Source organism: Pectinophora gossypiella, chromosome 13 (assembly GCF_024362695.1).
Source record: "Pectinophora gossypiella chromosome 13, ilPecGoss1.1, whole genome shotgun sequence".
In the NCBI taxonomy this organism is placed as follows: domain Eukaryota; kingdom Metazoa; phylum Arthropoda; class Insecta; order Lepidoptera; family Gelechiidae; genus Pectinophora; species Pectinophora gossypiella.
In genome coordinates, this window is record NC_065416.1 from 9,941,604 (window position 1) to 9,961,546 (window position 19,943).

General features: G+C 38.3%; 3 protein-coding genes across 6 annotated transcripts in view; 2 read left to right on the top strand and 1 right to left on the bottom strand.

Annotated features, from left to right (window-relative positions):
• LOC126371857 (integrin alpha-PS1) overlaps window positions 1–5,827 on the top strand; it is a 103,254-nt gene extending 97,427 nt beyond the window's left edge. For both annotated transcript variants that reach the window (XM_050017244.1, XM_050017245.1), the window contains 9 exons: window positions 108–488; window positions 605–800; window positions 1,107–1,258; window positions 1,724–1,974; window positions 2,216–2,318; window positions 2,852–2,987; window positions 3,327–3,604; window positions 3,893–4,108; window positions 4,383–5,827. In XM_050017244.1, the coding sequence (XP_049873201.1) occupies window positions 108–488; window positions 605–800; window positions 1,107–1,258; window positions 1,724–1,974; window positions 2,216–2,318; window positions 2,852–2,987; window positions 3,327–3,604; window positions 3,893–4,108; window positions 4,383–4,616 (1,947 nt within the window). In that variant the 3' untranslated portion in view covers window positions 4,617–5,827. The remainder of the gene's footprint in view (window positions 1–107; window positions 489–604; window positions 801–1,106; window positions 1,259–1,723; window positions 1,975–2,215; window positions 2,319–2,851; window positions 2,988–3,326; window positions 3,605–3,892; window positions 4,109–4,382) is intronic.
• A 531-nt stretch (window positions 5,828–6,358) lies between these two features.
• On the bottom strand, window positions 6,359–8,315 carry LOC126371887 (transcription factor 15). 2 transcript variants are annotated; one of them, XM_050017292.1, is made up of 4 exons: window positions 7,945–8,315; window positions 7,290–7,420; window positions 6,847–6,938; window positions 6,359–6,429 (listed from the first exon to the last, which is right to left on the bottom strand). In XM_050017292.1, the coding sequence occupies exons 1-4, from the start codon at window positions 8,088–8,090 to the stop codon at window positions 6,388–6,390; spliced, it is 411 nt and encodes a 136-aa protein (XP_049873249.1). In that variant the 5' UTR covers window positions 8,091–8,315; the 3' UTR covers window positions 6,359–6,387. The 2 variants fall into 2 exon arrangements, with proteins under 2 accessions (XP_049873249.1, XP_049873248.1); XM_050017291.1 differs by having other exon boundaries at window positions 7,290–7,423.
• Window positions 8,316–13,570: 5,255 nt separating this feature from the next.
• Window positions 13,571–19,943, top strand: part of LOC126371855 (dual oxidase) — a 70,015-nt gene continuing 63,642 nt past the window's right edge. For both annotated transcript variants that reach the window (XM_050017240.1, XM_050017242.1), the window contains exon 1: window positions 13,571–13,731. The gene's annotated coding sequence lies outside the window, so the exon portion shown is untranslated. The remainder of the gene's footprint in view (window positions 13,732–19,943) is intronic.

Below are 19,943 nucleotides of genomic sequence, written 5' to 3' on the forward strand. Positions count from 1 at the left end.
AACATTATGATGTGTACACCTTTGTTGATTTCTACGATATGTCTTGCCTGAAAACCTACTCTATCAGATACATAGGTAACATGAACCATACTTCTTGTACATTACAGAGTAGCGTCGCATTAATTCGAACACGACCAATCATCGACATCAGGACCTCGATTCGACCTTCGAACACGATTATCAACATCGACCCAACAATCCACGGCTGTGAGAAGGACCCCTCTTCCAACCACACCTGCTTTCACTTTCAAGCTTGTTGTATCATTAAGTCTTTAGTACGATCCGCAAAAACGAACACACATAGGATCAACTACGTCATAGAAGCAGAAACCTTCCCTGGAGGAAGGAAGTATTCAAGAGTCTACTTTGACGCAGAGAAGACGAATAATGTGAACAAAACGATAATATTAGGGAAGGACGTGGAAGATTGTAGGGAGCATATTGTTTACTTGAAGAATAATACGAGAGATATTCAGACCCCTATCAAGGTAAGAATGACAGTGGTTAAAGAAATACATTGTCAATTAGAATCCAATATGGCTTAAATTTGTTTTCTCAATTATACAAAGAAGATACTAGAACACATTATTGTCTATTTTTTCAGTTCCAACTGACCTACACATTAGTTCATGCGGAGCCCCGGTACTCCATAGTGGGATCTCTGCCCAACATCGACGACTACCCGGTACTAAACGCGACCGCTAGAACCACCTTCAGCGCCAACTTCCTCAATGACTGCGGCACTGACGGCGTCTGCATCAGCGATCTCATTGTCGACCCTCAGTTGCTGCTGCCTAAGAGTAAGTAGATTTGTTCATTTTGATTGAATGTATGATAAGTGCCTACCTTCCTTCTGCGAGCAGTACCACTGATGTAATCGAAGTAAATGTCCCGACTGTACCACCTGAATGCAACATGTAACATAATGCATAAAGAGAAGCATAAAGCGCTCGAAGATCACAATGCAATCTATAAACTTTAAAATTACAATATAGACAATTCTAAATAGAAGTTGGAACTTCTGTCCGGATCACGTTCTGTACAAATAAATTTACCTTGAGACATATTTAAAGAAAAGAAAATATTTCTCTTTTCTAAATTTCCAGTTAAAGACGGTACAGCATACATGCTAACCCTGGGTCAGGAAGATGAGATAAAGTTGGCGATCCACGTGGACAACTATGGCGAATCCGCTTATGAGGGTCAGTTGTTGGTGCATCACCACTCCAGTCTGCACTACGTTGCTGCTGACATCAAGGTAATTATTATGACATACATAAATAAAACTCACTCGTATAATGCGTAATAGAGCGGATAGAGCTAGAACTTAATCAGAAGGCAACTTGCAGCTACTTTTGATACTACGTCTTCAGAAGTATATGATGGATATGGTGACAGATTAGTCCATTCATGATGTTGAAAATTTATGGTGACGCCGATAAACCGCGGCAGTCATATCAATTAAGAAACCAACCAAGTCACTTCTGATTGATTATTGAAGAAGTCTAGGAACTATAGGGTTCACATTTCTGAAAAACTGTCAGCTGAATTGGCTCCGAACCTGTATAAATTATAGTCTTCAACAACGAATATTAGAGCAGTATCGTAAATTATGCTTCTTTCCAGCTTAATAAACAAAAACTTAATAAACTTGTTAAGTAAATATTTTTTTCTCCTCCAAAAGTTGTATCTTGTCCTCACCTGCGCAATTTTCCGCTTTTAGGATAAACAAGTAATCTGCACGAGTGTCAACAAAACAGTAGTATCCTGTATGCTAGAGAACCCGTTCAAGAAGCAGCCAGAAGACGCGGAACCTATCACCCTTCGCTTCGATGCTAGAGCGTTGGAAGACAACGAACCCTCAGTGGTGTTCACTGTTTGGGCCAACTCCACTTCCAAGGAGTTGCATCCTGGGAAGAAACCTGTTCAGACTATTGCTATGGTCATTAAGAACGCTGAGCTGGTGATTAAAGGGTAACATATCATTTGTACGATTCATGAAACTGGGATATTTTATAATGCTTAATAGAATAATAGAAAATTGAACGAGCATTTAAACGTTGAATTAAAATATTCAAATCAAGGTATAGCTCATCTATTTGTTACCTACAATCCCTGTCTAATTTGGGATCTTAATTCCAATCGTAAAAGACTGATTATATTTTACTATGCTGTGATTTACTGTTACTAAATATATATATTTATTTATTTACAGTGCGGCTCGCCCCGAGCAAGTGTTCTATGGAGGAGAGATCAAGGGAGAGTCTGCCATGAAATACTTTGACGATGTTGGAACCAGAATCATGCACACTTATCAGGTATTGATTATTTCTTTTGACTAAAGTCACTGTACCAAAGAAAAGTTCGAAAAGAATTGTACGCCTGACTGTGACTCCTCATTTTCTATCGTGTTGGTTGTGAGGTGGAGTACAAACCTGACCAACCCTGGTATCAAAGTTGCTATTGAGCCGCCAAAAGCCCCTGACATGGCTCCTGTAACGACTACTTACTTACATCAGTAAGTAGTAACCGAGACCAACGGCTTAACGTGCCTTCCGAAGTACAGATCCACCCCTCCTGGCTCCTGTCAAGTCTCCTGTTTGTGACTCCTGTCAAGGGAGAACAAGTGTGTCTCCCACTACATCTTAACTTTCCATAAGCACAGGTTAGTGTCATCAGCATCATCATCAGTTCATAGACGGCATCGTTTAACATACGCTATTGTGAATTTAAACACCCCTTACCTAATTTTCACTAGTTATCATACCTCTTCCATCAATAGAGGTTCATGTTGAAGTCACCTTACATTTGACGATAGTTTTTTTTCTAACAAACTCTTTCCTAATTCCAGGTATTCAACAAGGGTCCATGGCGTGTACACTCCCCACAAGTGGTGATATTGTGGCCGTACCAGGTGGCTTCAGAGAACGAACAGGGCAAGTGGTTGCTGTACCCGGAAGATATACCCACTGTGGTTGGAGAAGCTGGTAAGAATTGTTATTCAGAAATGTTAATTCCTCTTTCGTCGAGGCAAGACTACGATGTCACGTCAAATAAAACCTTCGTTCTTCTAACGCTGATTGTATTTATTACTTAGTATTATGGGAAAGTTACTGCTCTTATTTTTGAATTGCTTTCATGACAGAGTAGCAAGTAACCATAGTTCATCGGTTTAGAAATATTTGAACCTTTCTTTGGCTAGTAATCAATCTTGCCCAAATGACTTGAGCTAGATAAAATTATTTTTTTTATAACATCTACTTAATTCGTTTCCAAAAAAATGCAGTTTACAGAAATTTTCATAATGTTTTCTCTAATTGTTACAGACCAAAGCAACGGCAAGTGTTTCTTAACACAAGGAGAGATCAACCCTCTATTATTGACGACACGGCCTGGCACTATGGAACCCCTACTAGAAAACCTAGAAATGGACCCATTTCTAACCACTGGCAAACTTAGTGTGAGCTCCAACGAAAAGGAGTCTAACGAAACAAAAAGATTCTTCACATCTGAGAATAAAGTGAGGAGGAGACGAGACAGCGATATTGTGAAGGCGGAAGCTTACACGGATCAAGATGGACAGCGGAAGGTGGTTGTTAATATGGTGAGTAAAATTTTGTATCAGGTTGAGGGTAGAAACATCTTTATTTTTTATCTTCAGAGACAGTTTGCCATAAGCCATCATGCCTTTTTTGCTGAGGTGTATGTTGTCTTCTTTTAGCCTATTATTTTTAAAGGGTTACATGCCGTAAAGAACTATCTCTGTCATATTTGAACGAAAAATGCTTTCAAATTGACTTTATGCAAACACCAGCAACAAATAAATAAAACAAGAGACAAGATTGAAGTACAAAACATAGTTTCGCGTAAAAAACTGTTATCTTTCCTCCAGAACTGCCAAAAGAAGACAGCGAAGTGCATTCAGTTCCAATGCGTGATCTACCGGCTGGCACGCATGCAGGCCGCCACGATCACGGTGCGCGCGCGCCTCTGGAACTCCACCCTCGTCGAGGACTATCCGCGCGTCAGCCATGTCAACATCGCCTCCACTGCCTCCATACAAATCTCTGAGCATTACAATGTGCTAGGTGACTCGCATTCTGCTAAGGTCAGTTTTCATATAAGTGTTTTCATTTTTTTGGTGGTGGACCTTGCCACGGAACTATGACGAATATATCAATCAATAGAAACTTTTTCTGATGACGCGAGATTTTTGAAAATTGTGAATTCTAAAAAGAAATGTTTCTGATAACTTGGCAAAGCACTAAAAAGACAATAGTAATTTATGGAAAGTTCTATCTATCCTGATAAAGAGTTTAGATTATACGCTACCACAAGTAAACATAAAACGTTTTAAACTTAATGATTATTGTCTTTTTCAGGCGGAAACAATAGCGTACCCAGACTTGAAGATCAGCGAGCCAACAGAAGTGCCGTACTGGGTGATCATAGTGTCAGTCATAGTAGGACTAATAGTACTTATACTACTCATTATAGCCTTGTGGAAGCTAGGCTTCTTTAAGAGGAGTAGACCGGACCCCACACTCTCTGGTAACTTGGAGAAGAACAACCATGAGTCAAGTCCCTTTATAGGCAGAGACAGAAGCATTCGATAGCTGAAAACCTACTGTTCTACCGTGAACGGAGCCTTAAGTGGAACTAACTTTAGTGCAAAGAACTAAACAATGCAGAACTAAGTTTAGTGACGAGAACTGAAATCATAACAGTGCTAAATGAAAAATGTAATGTAAAAACTGTGTACATATACGTAATGATGGAATCAACAAATTAATGACTTAGGAAAAAGATGGGTATGTTCTGAATTAAGTGAATTGGCGGTTTGAGTCATAGAACTATAACTTTATACACAAATGGGTATAAATTTAAGCAACTAAAGTACACTAAAATATTACTATTGTGATACTTTGTGTCTTTATTGTTGATCTCATTTACTTGTTCAGTGGCATTCATCAATCTTTTTCATTAAGTCTGATATTTAAAGTTTTGTGTAAAACGAGACGGTTCTAGTAAGTATTTTATAAATATCTTTTGACTGTGATGTCTTCATAGAGGAAAATGAGTGTAAGTATGTGATGTTATAAACGCAACGTGGTTTATATTTTGTTGATGTTTGCACGAGTCCTTGATGTGAAAATTTTAATTATAAAAATTGTTTTATTTGCAAATGCATTTCTGTAGAATATAGCGTGAAATAATAGTTTATTATATAATGATTGTCTGTTTATATATTCGTATAGAAATGTATTTTCTGTAAATAAGTACTTGCCTTAATATTTATGAAGAATAGACTAAGTAATTTACTTAATTTGACTAGATTTTTTACTAGTCACTTAATAACAATAAGTGTATTTGTGAGTGTATGTCGTGTCTATAATGAAAGTTTACTTTATTATCTACTTAAAACTATATTTCAATCGGAAACACATAAATGTGTCAAGTACTTAAATAAACGATTATTTACCTACATTCGACACTTAAAATATTTAGTCAGTCATTAAAATAAAACACAAAATTACTTATTTGTAATAATTGTTTATTTGTATGCAATGTAAATATGTAGTATTTTTATAGAACTGTAGTTTTTCTAAACATATGGCATTGGTCAAGATATGAGGCTTCCACGTTTTACTAAATTGTTCACAAAACACTGCCAACTTACATAATTGTTGTTTAATATAATTATAACCACCTAAATAACACTGGTTGTGAATATTTCGAGTATAATTTTCTTAATAATTCTCCTGCCTATCGATACTTAGCAAATACATTTAAAGAAAATAAAATGGTGCCATTTTAAAGTATAGAATGGGTTTTATTTAATAGATGAAAAACTTCATCAAGTAAAAGAAGTGTAAGTACTAAATAAAAAGTAATTTATAGATAATAAACCGACTTGTCAAATGCGCCGACTTCTGAATTTAGATTATAACGTTGTATTCAACAACTTATATACATAAAAACATACATTTGTGAAATAAAAACAATATTACATTCATACGAAATTGTTAACCTTCTTCATATTTGAAGTCAGTTAAAAAAATAAACACATAAATAATTTGATTTGATTAAATTTTTTTTAATTAAGATGGGTTTATACATTACACATTATATTTTATTTTTTATGTTTACATCTTAGTATTCATTTCTTTATTACAATTATTAATAGTAAGTAATATAATATTTGACCCTTTCCGGGTCATTTAGCCGAATTATGAAGTGAGTTACACATATTAAATTCTCTTATATTTTTATACGTACTATTTATAATAATATGTCACATTGCTACATTATCTAAATTATCTTTGGTGAATATAAATTCGTGGACTAGCTAAGTTCGTATGTTCGTATGCTAAGTGACGGTCCTCTTCAATGATGCGGTTTGTAATAGTTTGATACGTTTGCATATTTCTGAAAACAGATAATGAAATCTGTAATTATAACATTGTATTATATAGGTATTCGATATCTGGGGGCAGCGGACTCCACGTCTGAATTGGGGATGTAGCTTGTGTTATGTGTTACGAAATCCATAGCTTATCGACTTTAAAAATCCTTTTCTATTCTATACCAGTTCTGTAAGTATAGTATTGTTTTTTGATTCTATGGATTTGTAACGAAATCGATCGCAGAAGACTAAAATCATTAACGGCGGGGTTAAAATGGCCACATCGAAGCGATTCACCTAAGAAAGCAATGTTGTAATTTCACATTTGCGCATATAAAGGTAAGTGCGCATTGCAAACGAATGTCGAATAGCAATATAGATTTCTTAGATAAATTGCTTCAATGTGGCCATTTTAACCTCCCTGATATGATATAACTTACATCTTTCTTGACAGTTGTCCAGCAAAATGTACAAAGCGATGTGGTTTTGTTCTCGGCGTCATGTTTCTGTAGGCAAGGTTGTTCTATGTCACCTGAAAATTACAAAAACTTAGAACAAAGAAAATACTTACTTATACATAATCCTACCAGCCTGTAGGTAAAAATGTTCTTTATCCATATTTGATGGGAGTTATTGTAGATTTTCTTAGGATAGAATAACAAATAGGGAATTTAATGACGATATAATTATTTTGTCGAAGAAAATTAGTCTGAAGCGGCTTGAATTCCGTTTAATACAACTCCAGCTAGAAACCGGCTAACTTGCGTAGTGAAAGAAAACAATGGCTAAGCAGCTTGTCTGTTTTGTGCCTTGTCCGGTTAGTAAATCATCTACTGCACGGTTCATCTATCTGGATTCTACTATATTTGCGACGTGAACTCACCGGTATAGAGCTGGTTGTCAAGATGCGTGATATAGCTGCCAGCGAGCCTTAAGATCTCGATTTTGCTGAGCTTCCGGTCCGGCGGCTCCGTCGGTATGAGCAGGCGCAGCGTGTGGAACGCGGCGTTCACGCTGCTTCGGTATATCAACATCAACAACATGATTATTATTTATTAAGTAAGTACCTAATTATTTAAGGCAAAAGCGAGAAAGGTGTCTAACAAACAGCAAGTTAATTTATGTGGTTATTACATATCTCCTACATAATGCATGATCTTGAATGTATTTGATATTCTCAACATCTAAAAAACTTTAATCCCAAGCATGTCGTAAGTACCCATCAATTGATGTTCTTCTATATGGGCAATGGGCTCTATCACTAGGTTTAACATTTTGTATAACCTAAGGCGCCTACGTCTGAAGTCTTCATGACGCGTTATGTAGGACTCGTAGCTCTGCCTACCCCTATATTAAAGGAAGGCTCGCGAAAAAGGTCGATCTTATTTCAATGCCTGACAGGCAATCGAACTGATTATAATAGAAGACATAATGCGGAGCTTCTTTAAGCTTAGCAATCGCACCACCTGAGGTTAACAAAATAATCGTCTTTTTTAATATAAGTAAGTAATTATAATTATTTTAATATCAATACTAACTTCTGCGTGCGGTCCCTCTCACGAGCGTTGGCCTGGCATCTCTGCTTCGCTATTGGAACTGTTTCCATGTTCTGAAATCTGCTTACTGGTATAACTTGTTGCTCCCAACTTTCTTCCCCACACTGGTAGTTTAGGTAGTTTTCCATGGCTCTGTTTTTTTTAGTATTTTTTAATTTTAATGTCACGTTCGAATTTAAAATATCGAAACAGCGACTAAGCCGTTCTTTTATAATTCATTTGTTTTTGAATTATTTGAGTTCTAAATTTAAATAAACACTACTTTTTATTTTATATCTACTTGGATACTTATTTTTTTAAGTAAATAAGTTAGTTTTCTTTTTAATACTGTTTTTTACTGATTATTTATTAAGCCGACCAAGAAGTTTTTATTCAATAGTTATACGCGTACTAATCCGAGTGCGTTAGCCGGGCTACTAATGAATGTTCCAATGGTTAGCCATGAAGGAATCATTTAGGAAGAACAGCGCGCGCCACTGATGCGGCTCTTAACCGATAATTGTATAAACAGATGGCTTCCGAACTTACAGGGACGGAGTCAGATGACCGTTTCCCTGGTAAAGATGTTTTCTTTTTGAAAAAAATCTCTGTACCGAAATATTGAAAAAGTACTAAGCCGTTCTTTGACTAACAGACGACAACGTTCTTGCATCTAAATAGAGCAGTTCTGACTTGGGTGTCCAAAGATATTACATTAGTAATGGTAACAATACAAAGATTTTCTTTATGCACTTACATCTCTAATCAAGCACGAAAGCTTTTAAGGAATTGAGGACAATTTTTTTTAAGTATTAATAAATATTTATTTGTACACAATAAAACAGACACAAGGAACATACAAAGAAAACAGATAGTGCAGGTAAGCTTATGTCTAAACAAAGAGATTTCTTCCTGCTGACCTACGTGACAAGAGAGACAATAATAATTTTATTAATTTTATTCAAAAATCTCGAGTTCGTCCCTTCAGTGGCGAATGGCGGAGTTGTCATCAAGGATGTATACCCCTGTTTGTCTGCTCGAGCTAACTGCCGCAATAAATATGTTTAATGTGCCGATGACAGCCCTAACACTGATTTGTTTTATCATTGTTTTGCTTTAAAACTTTAATGTGCTTAGTCACTCTTAGATAAAAAAATCTGTAAGAGAGTATTTGAAAAAAGTACAGTATAATCTAAACATAAGCGTCGGCGACTTCCACGACTTGCCGTAAGATTTGTGTTTGTCAATTAAAATTACAATTCATTAGAAATTTTGCATTTATATATTATTGTGTGTCTTTCTAAAGCCATGCATAGCCATAAAAGCCACTACACGATTGTGATGGGGGACTTTAATGCACAGTTGGGGAAACGTTGCGGTAACGAGCTGAGAGTGGGGCAATTTGGATTTGGGGTCCGGAACACCAGAGGCGGGATGCTTGCGGACTTTATGGAGAAGGAGAACCTCTATATGATGAACTCCTTCTTCAGGAAGCCCGCGACCCGCAAATGGACCTGGATGAGTCCCAGTGGCAGGTATAAAAATGAGATCGATTTTATCATGTCGACGAAAAAGCACATATTCAATGATGTCTCTGTGATCAATGCCGTTAAGACGGGAAGCGATCACCGCATGGTAAGAGGCACATTGAATATCAATATCAAGCTAGAAAGATCGCGACTGATAAAATCCACGCTCCGACCGGCGCCAGCCCAAATCCAAAACCCCGAGCGCTTTCAGCTCGAGCTTCAAAACCGCTTCGAGTTCCTTGAGAACTGCGCAGACGTGGACGATATAAACGACCTGATGGTGGATGCTGTCCGTACGGTAGGTTCTAAACACTTTAGAACCCGCCGTACCAAAACGCAGAAACTCTCCGCACACACACTCGAACTCATGGATAAGAGACACGAAATGAGGCTGCAGGACTCAGCGGATGTCTTACGTTATAGACAACTTAATAGACAGATCTCGAAGTCTTTGACGAGCGACCTTCGCCTATTTAATACTAAACGTATTAAAGAGGCTATAGAGCGGAACAAGGGCTCCAAGGTGTTCGCAAAAGATCTGTCTATTGGGCAAAGTCAACTAGCGAGACTGAAAACTGAGGACGGCAGAATCATTTCGTCGACTCCCGAAATCCTGAGGGAGATTGAGAGTTTCTATAGACAGCTATATTCCACGAAAACATCAGGCGAAAGCATGGCTCGAGACCCTCGAGCCAAGCTTACCCGACACTACACTGAAGATATCCCGGACGTCAGCCTGTACGAGATTAGGATGGCCCTCAAACAACTCAAAAACAACAAAGCGGCAGGAGATGATGGAATCACAGCAGAACTTTTGAGAGCGGGCGGAACGCCAATACTTAAAGTCCTCCAAAGGCTCTTCAATTCCGTCATATTTCAGGGCAAAACGCCGAGGGCATGGAGCGGAAGCGAGGTGATCTTGTTCTTCAAGAAAGGTGATAAAGCCCTACTGAAGAACTACAGACCTATCTCGCTTCTGAGCCATGTCTACAAGTTGTTTTCGAGGGTCATTACGAATCGTCTCGCTTGCAGGTTTGACGACTTCCAGCCTCCCGAACAAGCCGGTTTCCGAAAAGGCTTTAGCACCATAGACCACATCCATACGCTGCGGCAGGTTATACAGAAGACCGAAGAGTATAATCTGCCACTTTGCTTGGCGTTTGTGGACTATGAGAAAGCCTTTGATTCGATCGAGACCTGGGCGGTGTTGCAGTCTCTTCAGAGGTGCCAAGTGGACCATAGGTACATCGAAGTGCTAAGGGACCTCTACCAAAATGCCACTATGTCAGTTCGAGTACAGAACCAGAGCTCTAATCCGATCCAACTGCAGCGAGGAGTGAGACAGGGAGATGTCATCTCTCCGAAACTGTTCACTGCTGCATTGGAGGATATTTTTAAGCTTCTGGACTGGAAAGGATTTGGCATCAACATCAACGGCGAGTACCTGACGCACCTTCGATTTGCCGATGATATAGTCCTAATGGCTGAGACCCTGGAAGACCTGAACACCATGCTCGAGCATCTCAGTAACGCATCCCAACGAGTGGGTCTTAGCATGAACATGGCAAAGACAAAAATTATGTCCAACGACCATGTCGCACCCACTCCAGTTCAGGTTGGGAACGTTACACTCGAAGTTGTAGACCAGTACATTTACCTAGGACAAATAATCCAGTTAGGTAAGTCCAACTTCGAGAAAGAGATCTCTCGTCGGATCCAACTCGGATGGGCAGCGTTCGGGAAGCTGCGGAATATCTTCTCGTCCAAAATACCTCAGTGTCTCAAGACGAAAGTCTTTGACCAGTGCGTGTTGCCAGTGATGACCTACGGCAGTGAGACGTGGCCGCTTACTATGGGTCTCGTGAGGAGGCTCGGTGTCGCTCAGCGGGCAATGGAGAGAGCTATGCTCGGTATTTCCCTGCTCGATCGAATCCGAAATGAGGAGATCCGCAGGAGAACTAAAGTCACCGACATAGCTCGAAGAATTGCAAAGCTGAAGTGGCAGTGGGCAGGACACATAGCGAGGAGAACCGATGGCCGATGGGGCGGAAAGGTTCTGGAGTGGCGACCACGTGTCGGACGACGCTCAGTGGGTAGGCCCGCTATAAGGTGGACTGACGATCTGGTGAAGGTCGCGGGAAGCCGCTGGATGCGGGCAGCGCAGGACCGATCGTCGTGGAGATCCTTGGGGGAGGCCTATGCCCAGCAGTGGGCGTCATACGGCTGATGATGATGTGTGTCTTTATTATCTTGCAAAGTTGAAAAGTACCTTTTAATATTATATTATCTGTAGCCTGTAATGTGGCAAGTACCTACCACTATCTCACTCAGCGATGATAACAAAACAAAATGCTTATGTATATTTTATTTATGTACATGTTAAGAAGTAAGGGCGACCCGAGTCAACTCACCCTCTTAAACGCAGGCTGAGTTATTCGCGTCTCAAGGGATGCGTACGCGCCGTGGGAACGCGTCTAATTGGTTAATCTATACGAATGGCCGCGCAGTAATTTGTATTCATTAATAACTTAACGAGGTTCACATGAAAATAATGGAAGGCCGTGCGACAAATTGTACTGATGAAACATTCCGAGAAATCTGCGAGGAAAATGCAATGCATCTGGACATAGGTAATAATAACAGGACCATGAATAGATAGTGTTGATAAGCAAGGATGTATCGATAGATTGACTGTTTTTATATAAGTACTATGGGAAAAAATATACCGATAAGTAGGTAAGTACACCGATCCTGATCCGGTGCGTGGTGGAGTATGCTCCATACCCCTTCCGATTGATTGAGGGGAGGCCTGTGCCCAGCAGTGGGATTAATATAGGCTGTTTATGTATGTTATGTAAGTAGGTAAGTAGTCTACTAATTTAATTACTTTTTCTGCTGTAATTCCTTACAATGCAATAAAATACAATACGAAAAAATTGAGTTTTCGTATTGTATTGTACTTATTGCACTTAAAATAAAGTGCAATAGCACTTAAAATAAACATAAAAAATAAACAGTTATAATCAGTTACGTTTCTTTTAAGTTCATCTTTAAAATCCCTACCCTTTTTCCACCTTTTCTGGTAAAAGACCTAGCTGGTTGATCGTCATAAAATAGAAATAATCCTAGGCTCTCATAACAAAACTAACTATAGCTGCTGGTCTTTTGCTGAGTAAGTACTTCATGCAACTGGTAGTTAAGCCCACCTTAAGCCCAGTCGGAGTCCTTTACACCTCACCTGCAATGGAACATCGTGGTGAACTTCAACCCCCTCCAGTTTTTGAGGTGCGGTCTAAACCCAAGCTCATCTGGATTCAAACGCGCAGCCTACAAGTGTATATGACACCTGCATTTTTGTCAAAAAAAACTTGCATTTATTTATTTCAGCTGCTGATGTAAGCACAAGAAGCCAACGAAATCACCATAGACTGATTTTTTTTTGATGTACCATTGACAGAAAAATATAACCGTAATTGTTTGTGTATGTGTATAAGATTATATAATAAATTACCATCTGACATAAAACAATTACCTTTAACTCAATTTAAGACAAAATTGTATGAATGGCTCAATGAAAAAAATTCTTATAAAATTGAAGAATTTATAAGATAAAACTGTTTAAGATTACCCGTCGCACTACCAATATTGCATGCCTATTTTTATAAGCAAAACATGATGTACTTATTTACACTTTTTACCATGTTAAAATACCATGTTTTAAGCAAATAAATGATTATGATTATAAGTATTTAAAATAACCTTTCTGTTCGGCACGCAGATGCATTACCTCTACCAATAGGTTATCAACTAAAAACCTAACTATTGGCTCAAGAGGCCTAAAAACCTCAAGAAACCCGTACATATAATTTGGTCTAATCATCGTCCTTGGTCCCTCATGGAAGTTCCGCGAGAGGATCACACAATCACGACGGGCGATGAAGCAATGCGATGCTCAGGTGTAGTAGACGTCACGTCCCCACCACCGCCGCCGCCAACCGGCGCGCGCGCTCCACGGCCGAGACTTTCTCCTCGCGACACCTCAGAGAAACGAGCGCCGCGAACCACGCAGGCGCGCGCGCTCCTCACACAGCGACCGACTTCCAAACGGTTTCTGAACGCTTCAGAGCGATTTGTGAACGTTTTAGCAAAGTTTTCTTCCGCGAATTTTTGCACACTTTCGCTTTACTGTTTACACGTGTTGCGATTTTGAAACTTTTAGTGAGTGACAAATTTTCCCAGGAATGATGCACAATAAGTAAAGGTAAGTCAGATTGCCTTTCTACTGGCCGTTGTCCGTTTGGAGTTAGACGATGACATCGGTGATAAGATGTGGTAGTTAAGTGGTGGTGAATGCAAGGACGCGGTAACCCACTGGTCACCTGCTAAACTCACTCAGGACAGATCTACCTACTTATTTACCCAATTAATAAATTCCTATTTGTATAACGGGTATAGTTTATTGTAATGCAGACAGAATCTGTCTAATTAAATATTTCTTGGTACCTACATCGTATTTCACCATAATTTTAATTTAAAAGTAAGTAATTTACGAAATCTTTAACGTGACATGCATAAATGCACGTATTCTTTGCAGTTCTTGCCTAATGAAAGAAACATAATAATATGCATCATTCAATGCATGGTTTCCTTCTAACATATAAAGCTATAGAACAAAGTATACTTTACAGTTAGACATTGTAACCGGTATGGGTACCCGCCTGCCTGATCAGCTGATCTGATGCACGTCAAGATAACGGATTTGAAATCAGTAAGAGGCAATTGGGAGACTTTGTTACGTAGGTCAGATGTTAGACATTAAGAACGATGATTTCAGAAACATACTTAGGTACTTACCTACTGTGTCATAAAACCTTTAACTCAGGCAACTGAGGCCCTTAAAAAACACGCGTTAACCTAAGAATACATGCCATATTAAAATTTAAATATTTCACCTTTAGGAAAATTGTTCGCCTTAGCCTATCTGTAGCGTCGGCAGTCTGAAGACGCACCCCTTTGTGAGGGACTTAATTGAAAGTAAATAGCCATAGTAAGTTCCATTACCAGACACATACCTTCCCTTCGTCCCAGCCCAGCTAAGTCACACATTGACCTGCCTACCAGAACTCAGTCGCAAGATGATGTTACCCTAGTATGCACCATGCAAGCAAATTGTGCAGATTTTGTCACAAGGAGGCTGACACTCTATTAGAGGAGTGTGAGCCCTTGACGTGCAAGCATCGTGTTAAACCTAATGACTCCACGGCGCTCAAACTTCTCACACCTAATCAAATACTACACTGCATAGCTAGTGCGAGGCTTATAGGTGAACTGTCGCATAAGGTTGCGATCACAATAGATTTTATAAGTCGCAGTAATACGATGCACGATTTAAGGCATTTAAAAGCCCCAGCTTAAAAAAAGCACCATGCAAATTAAAGTAATAAATAAGTCATCGATTGATTAGTATCATCATTACGTGAGGTTTAACCCGATAACAGCCGCGTTCTCGCGTGACTCCGCGAGCCGAGAATCATCACGTCGTGTACGTGGAAATCCGCGTGAATCAGTCAGGATCTGAGACCGACGCCAATGACCTGTTACAATGCGTCCGACTTTATATGGGTAAGGGTTAAAACACATCACGCGCGATACGACGCGACGCGAATATGCAACAAATACCTACTTAAAACAAAATTGTAACAAATTATTTATGAAAAGTTTGACAGGGAATCGATAATCGATAGTGACTTATAAAGATTCACACAGGTTACACATACCCATACCAGATTTATTTACTTAGGGTTATCGAATTTATATCAACTATCAATAAAAATAAGCCGATCCATATCATCATCTCCGTAAAGGTGAACATTATCCCGTTTCTCACTGTGTCCGCATACCTAACCTGAAGATTTGACAGGTTCAGTTTTTACAGAAGCGACTGCCTGTCTGACCTTCCAATCCGCGAAGGGAAAACCAGCCCAATATTGGTTAAATCACATACCTCTGAAAATGCATTTCTCGGGAATATGAATTCCATAAGTACTATGTGCTTATTGGGGTATCGCCAAACTTCCAACCTTCCTTTTGGTAGGTTAGGGCTCTGTCTAACTATGACACCGTACATGTGGCAAAATGTATGTAGTCGTATATAAAACCCTCCCTCACTTAGTGTCTTGTTGGTCGCGCAACCAACAAGACACCAGCATAGATTTATTGGTGGCGTCACCGTGGTGTCCTAGTGAGATAAGACCTTTATTAGCACCAACATGACCTGCACAACACATCTCTGCGTACCATAAATCACACAGTGGAAGCTGGGCTTAATACTATAAGTAGTTGTATAAGACACCGTTATGTCAGTAAGGTATTACGGCGGTGTTTATTGTTCAGGACCTAAGTACGTATTTCCCCTGACAACCTCACAAAGTCGTCTTACATCCGCCTATTAATCGCAAGTGTTCATTAAATTAGCAGCTAGGTACCTATTATCTTAAAAGGATCTGTCGGATAAACTTTAATACCGTGTTATTATAATTTAATGGTTGTTGAAATTGATGAACAAAAAATACGTAAAAAAGTTTTATTGATATTGTCTATTACTTAATTAGATTCCAAACGTGTGAGATTGTAATTATATTGGCCGGGAAGCAACATCTACTCTTACAAAGAATTCGGTATGTAAGGGAAAATAAGTTCTATACTAATTTTAAAACCATTTCGAGATTTCTCTATCTTTAACTCACAAATCAGCCGGATGATGTTTATTTTAGCAATAACCGTGTATTAATTTTAACTTTATGTGACCTCTAAAGGTAGTTCGTTTACCCAAATGCCGTTCACACTAATTTACAATTTAGTATAATCTATGGTCATCACTAAGGTAAGGTAGGTTAAGGTAAATCAAATCAACAAATAATCAACCTACGGTCAAAGATCCGTCAATCCGAAGTGGAGCTGCGTATGGGAGTATTACTCGATCATACTCCAATTGATTAAGGGGAACCCTGTGATTAGTGAATGCTTGTATATAGGTTGTTCATATAAAATACATACAAACTGCATAAACTCACGCCTATTTCCCACCGGGGTAAGCAGAGACTATGAAATTCCATTTGCTTCGATCCTGACACACTTCTCTTGCTTCCTCCAGATTCATCAATCGTTTCATACACGCACGCCCTCTCTGAGTAAATCGTACTGAACCTTTTCTAAGGACCTTTTCATTTAAAAAAATGTAAAATAAAATATTATTAAAAAAATAAAAATTAACAAAAATAAAGTGCGCGTTGCCCTACTTTTCTTGATAATAACTTCCAACTTGCAGGATCAACGGAAGATTTGCGATATTAATTGTCTTGAACAAATAAAGATAGCCCCGCGCCAGTGATTTGCCCAGATGTGGCTGCAGATAGGTGGTACAATGCTGTGTGGTAAGCTGGCCTTGTATGCGAATTATTACTGGTACGGAGTTGCGCAGGGGCTACAGTTGTCACTTTAGGTTCCCACTTTAGGTGCGTTTTCGTACGAATTTGACTCGTAATCACCACTGGTCTAATGTCTACCATCTCGTGCCCAACGTACGCACTCTCATAGTCATAGTACCTATTTGGAAAGTCTGGGTATTCCTGCGTGTTCGTATGTGTACGCACTTATCCAATTCAAAATATGTCCAGCCCTGCTGGGCTTCAATGGCCACCAATTTGCTCAAGTTGAATTTGCACAAAAAATAGCGGAAGCCAATAAAAATAGAAACTCATTAACTATGTAATGTCGTAGGCGGACATACGCATTCTGATAATTAATTTTGAATTTATTACTCGATCATGTACGTACTTTTTTCAAATAATTAATTTTATCGCATCCTTAAGCAATAATTAACTAGCTTACAAGCAAGTTAAGCTTACTGTAGCTCAAGTTGCTTACAGCATGGCTCGTGTATTTTAAAGCTCGTTTTTTTCCCAAGAGGTTAACATACTTTTAATAATTATGATTCATTTATGATTTACGTCTACTTATTTAATTAAAATAATAATACCGTGTTACTAATTGTATGGCACAAACTGGTTCAGGATTCACATGCGAATATCATAGCAAAAAATATTATATTTTATTGCTTAAGTAAATATAATAATCGTGTTTCTGAACGAGTTTGTTTCTATGGTTACTACGTTTATATATCCTACTATTAGAACATATTTTATGGACATATTACACGCTGTTCGAATACTAATAATAAATATAGTAGTCTAAAAAAGTTTAATATGACAAACTTGATAATCTCTAAATAGATATTTTCAAATATTTTTCCTCTCAGACGACGCCCTGAGCCGACGTTCGCGACCAACTGGGCACCTTTAGGCCTGTTGTCTTAAACCTTGTACCGGGTGAGAGTCATCAGCGCTCCCCATTTGTCCAGCCAAGTAGTTAATGTCATCTGAGGCAAATCTACAATAAGTCACGTCAAAAAAAAACTAAATTGATAATTAGGTACACCACTTAGACCTTCACGGAATATTGAACGCTTAAGTTTGGTCATATCCATTATTAAAAATATATATTTTTGCATGATGAACTTAATAAAAAAAAGAAAGAAAAGAGGAAAAAAAACTCTCAAACTCTCTCTCTCTCTTTTTAAAGAGGTAATAGTTACTAAGTAAGTGTTTTACAATGATGCAGAAAAAATATGCCCATTATTCGTAACAAGCCAAGAAATATGAGTCTGAACCAGTATTGCTTAGTCCAGCCCTGTCACAGACCAATATTCTCGCCGCATTACCAGATTACCTAATCGTAATTATACCTGTCCGCCCATTATTATACTTTATAATAATTCATATCTTATCAGTAGTACTTACTTTGCGAGAAGATTTCTCTTTGCGCATAACCAGTTTTGACCGCCTTAATTTAGAATCGAAACTTTAAACATTTACTTTTGTTGAATTTTCGAGCAATTTACTCGCTGTGAACAATTTACTGATTTATTTTAGAAACGAGGTGCTCGTTTCGCTTTAATTCTAGCTGATTTTGCTTTTTGGTTGACTTGATGTTTTAAAATCTTTGCTGTCAGACAGGTAAATAATAATTGGCCAATCTTTACTAAACCTAACCTTAACCTTTGTCAGCAATTATCCAGCGGCTCTTTATTCAATTTAGGCGGGTTAGGTCAGGTTAGTTATTATACTTACTCTTGTATTTTATCCAAAAAAATATTGAATTAGGAACTACTCTAATTGATTATTTCGTCTAGAAATTTTGTAAGTTGATTTATACCAAAGGAAACGTACTTATTATTAAATTAGGATTCCCAGTGATAAAAAATAAGTAATATTTTAATAATAAAAAATATTTTATTCAACGTACTTATAAGCTTTACGTGTGTATAAAACAATAAATAGTCTTCAATATAATATCGAAATATATACCAAATCAATATTTTACAAGGCTGTCGCACAGCGTAAACAACTTCTTTGCCATATTTTTATCAACTGCGAGTTTGATGAATTCCTGAAAAGGTATTATTTAAGACTGCGGCAACTCCAGAAAAGCGATTGCTCAAGTCAAAGTGGGCCATTCTCGGCCCATCTTCGCGTCCTTGTGGTCACATCATTACGCCGAGTAGATGCATCTGCGTATACGCACACTCGCAACACGCACATTACGATATTGAAGGCTCATCGCATTAGCATTCTTGGACAAATCACAATAATTGTAAGTTGTAGTTTTTATCACGAAGCTTATTACGTACCTATATTATTGGTTTTAGAGATGCTTGCGGTGGTTTTATGAGTTCGATTATGTTTGGTTTTTGCAAGAAGGCAGGTGTAGTTTGTCGCCACACTGTCTCGCTTGGAAATATTTGTAGCTAAGTAAGTGGTGTAAGTACATTTCGAACATCTACGAACATTGATAAACTATTATTCAAGAACAAAGCACGCCCCCCGATTATCAATCGATTGCCTGCGAACATAGACGTCTCGGAGTTGCTTTTCGGAGTCTCGGAGTTTGTTTTTAGAGATAAATGTTAGTTATGTTTAAAAGCATGTTATAGTACTATTTTATTCATGTTACTTATATACTATTAAGTCGATCCACTTGGTGCCTCATATTAAAGCATGTTTGTCATCCATTTAGAAACATTCGAAACAATAGACAATCGATGCAGAAACCAAACGGATCCCATGAAGACCAATAATCACAATTACAGCATCCAGTTTTCGCCTTAACCAAGTAAAATGTACTTTCTTGTAGTACTTTAAAAAGCTATAATTGTCAATTTAAAATTAAATAAACAAGTACCTAAAGAACAAGGTGGGAAATGATATAATTTGCTGTAAAGAGCGAGGTTTGTACCAGCTTCCGCGAAAATACCTTGAACTTGAGTTCATTGACCTGTCACTCAAGAAATGAATGACACCCACACTTTTATATCATTGTTGTTATAACTGCTTGTGTGGATTTGAATTAATTGAA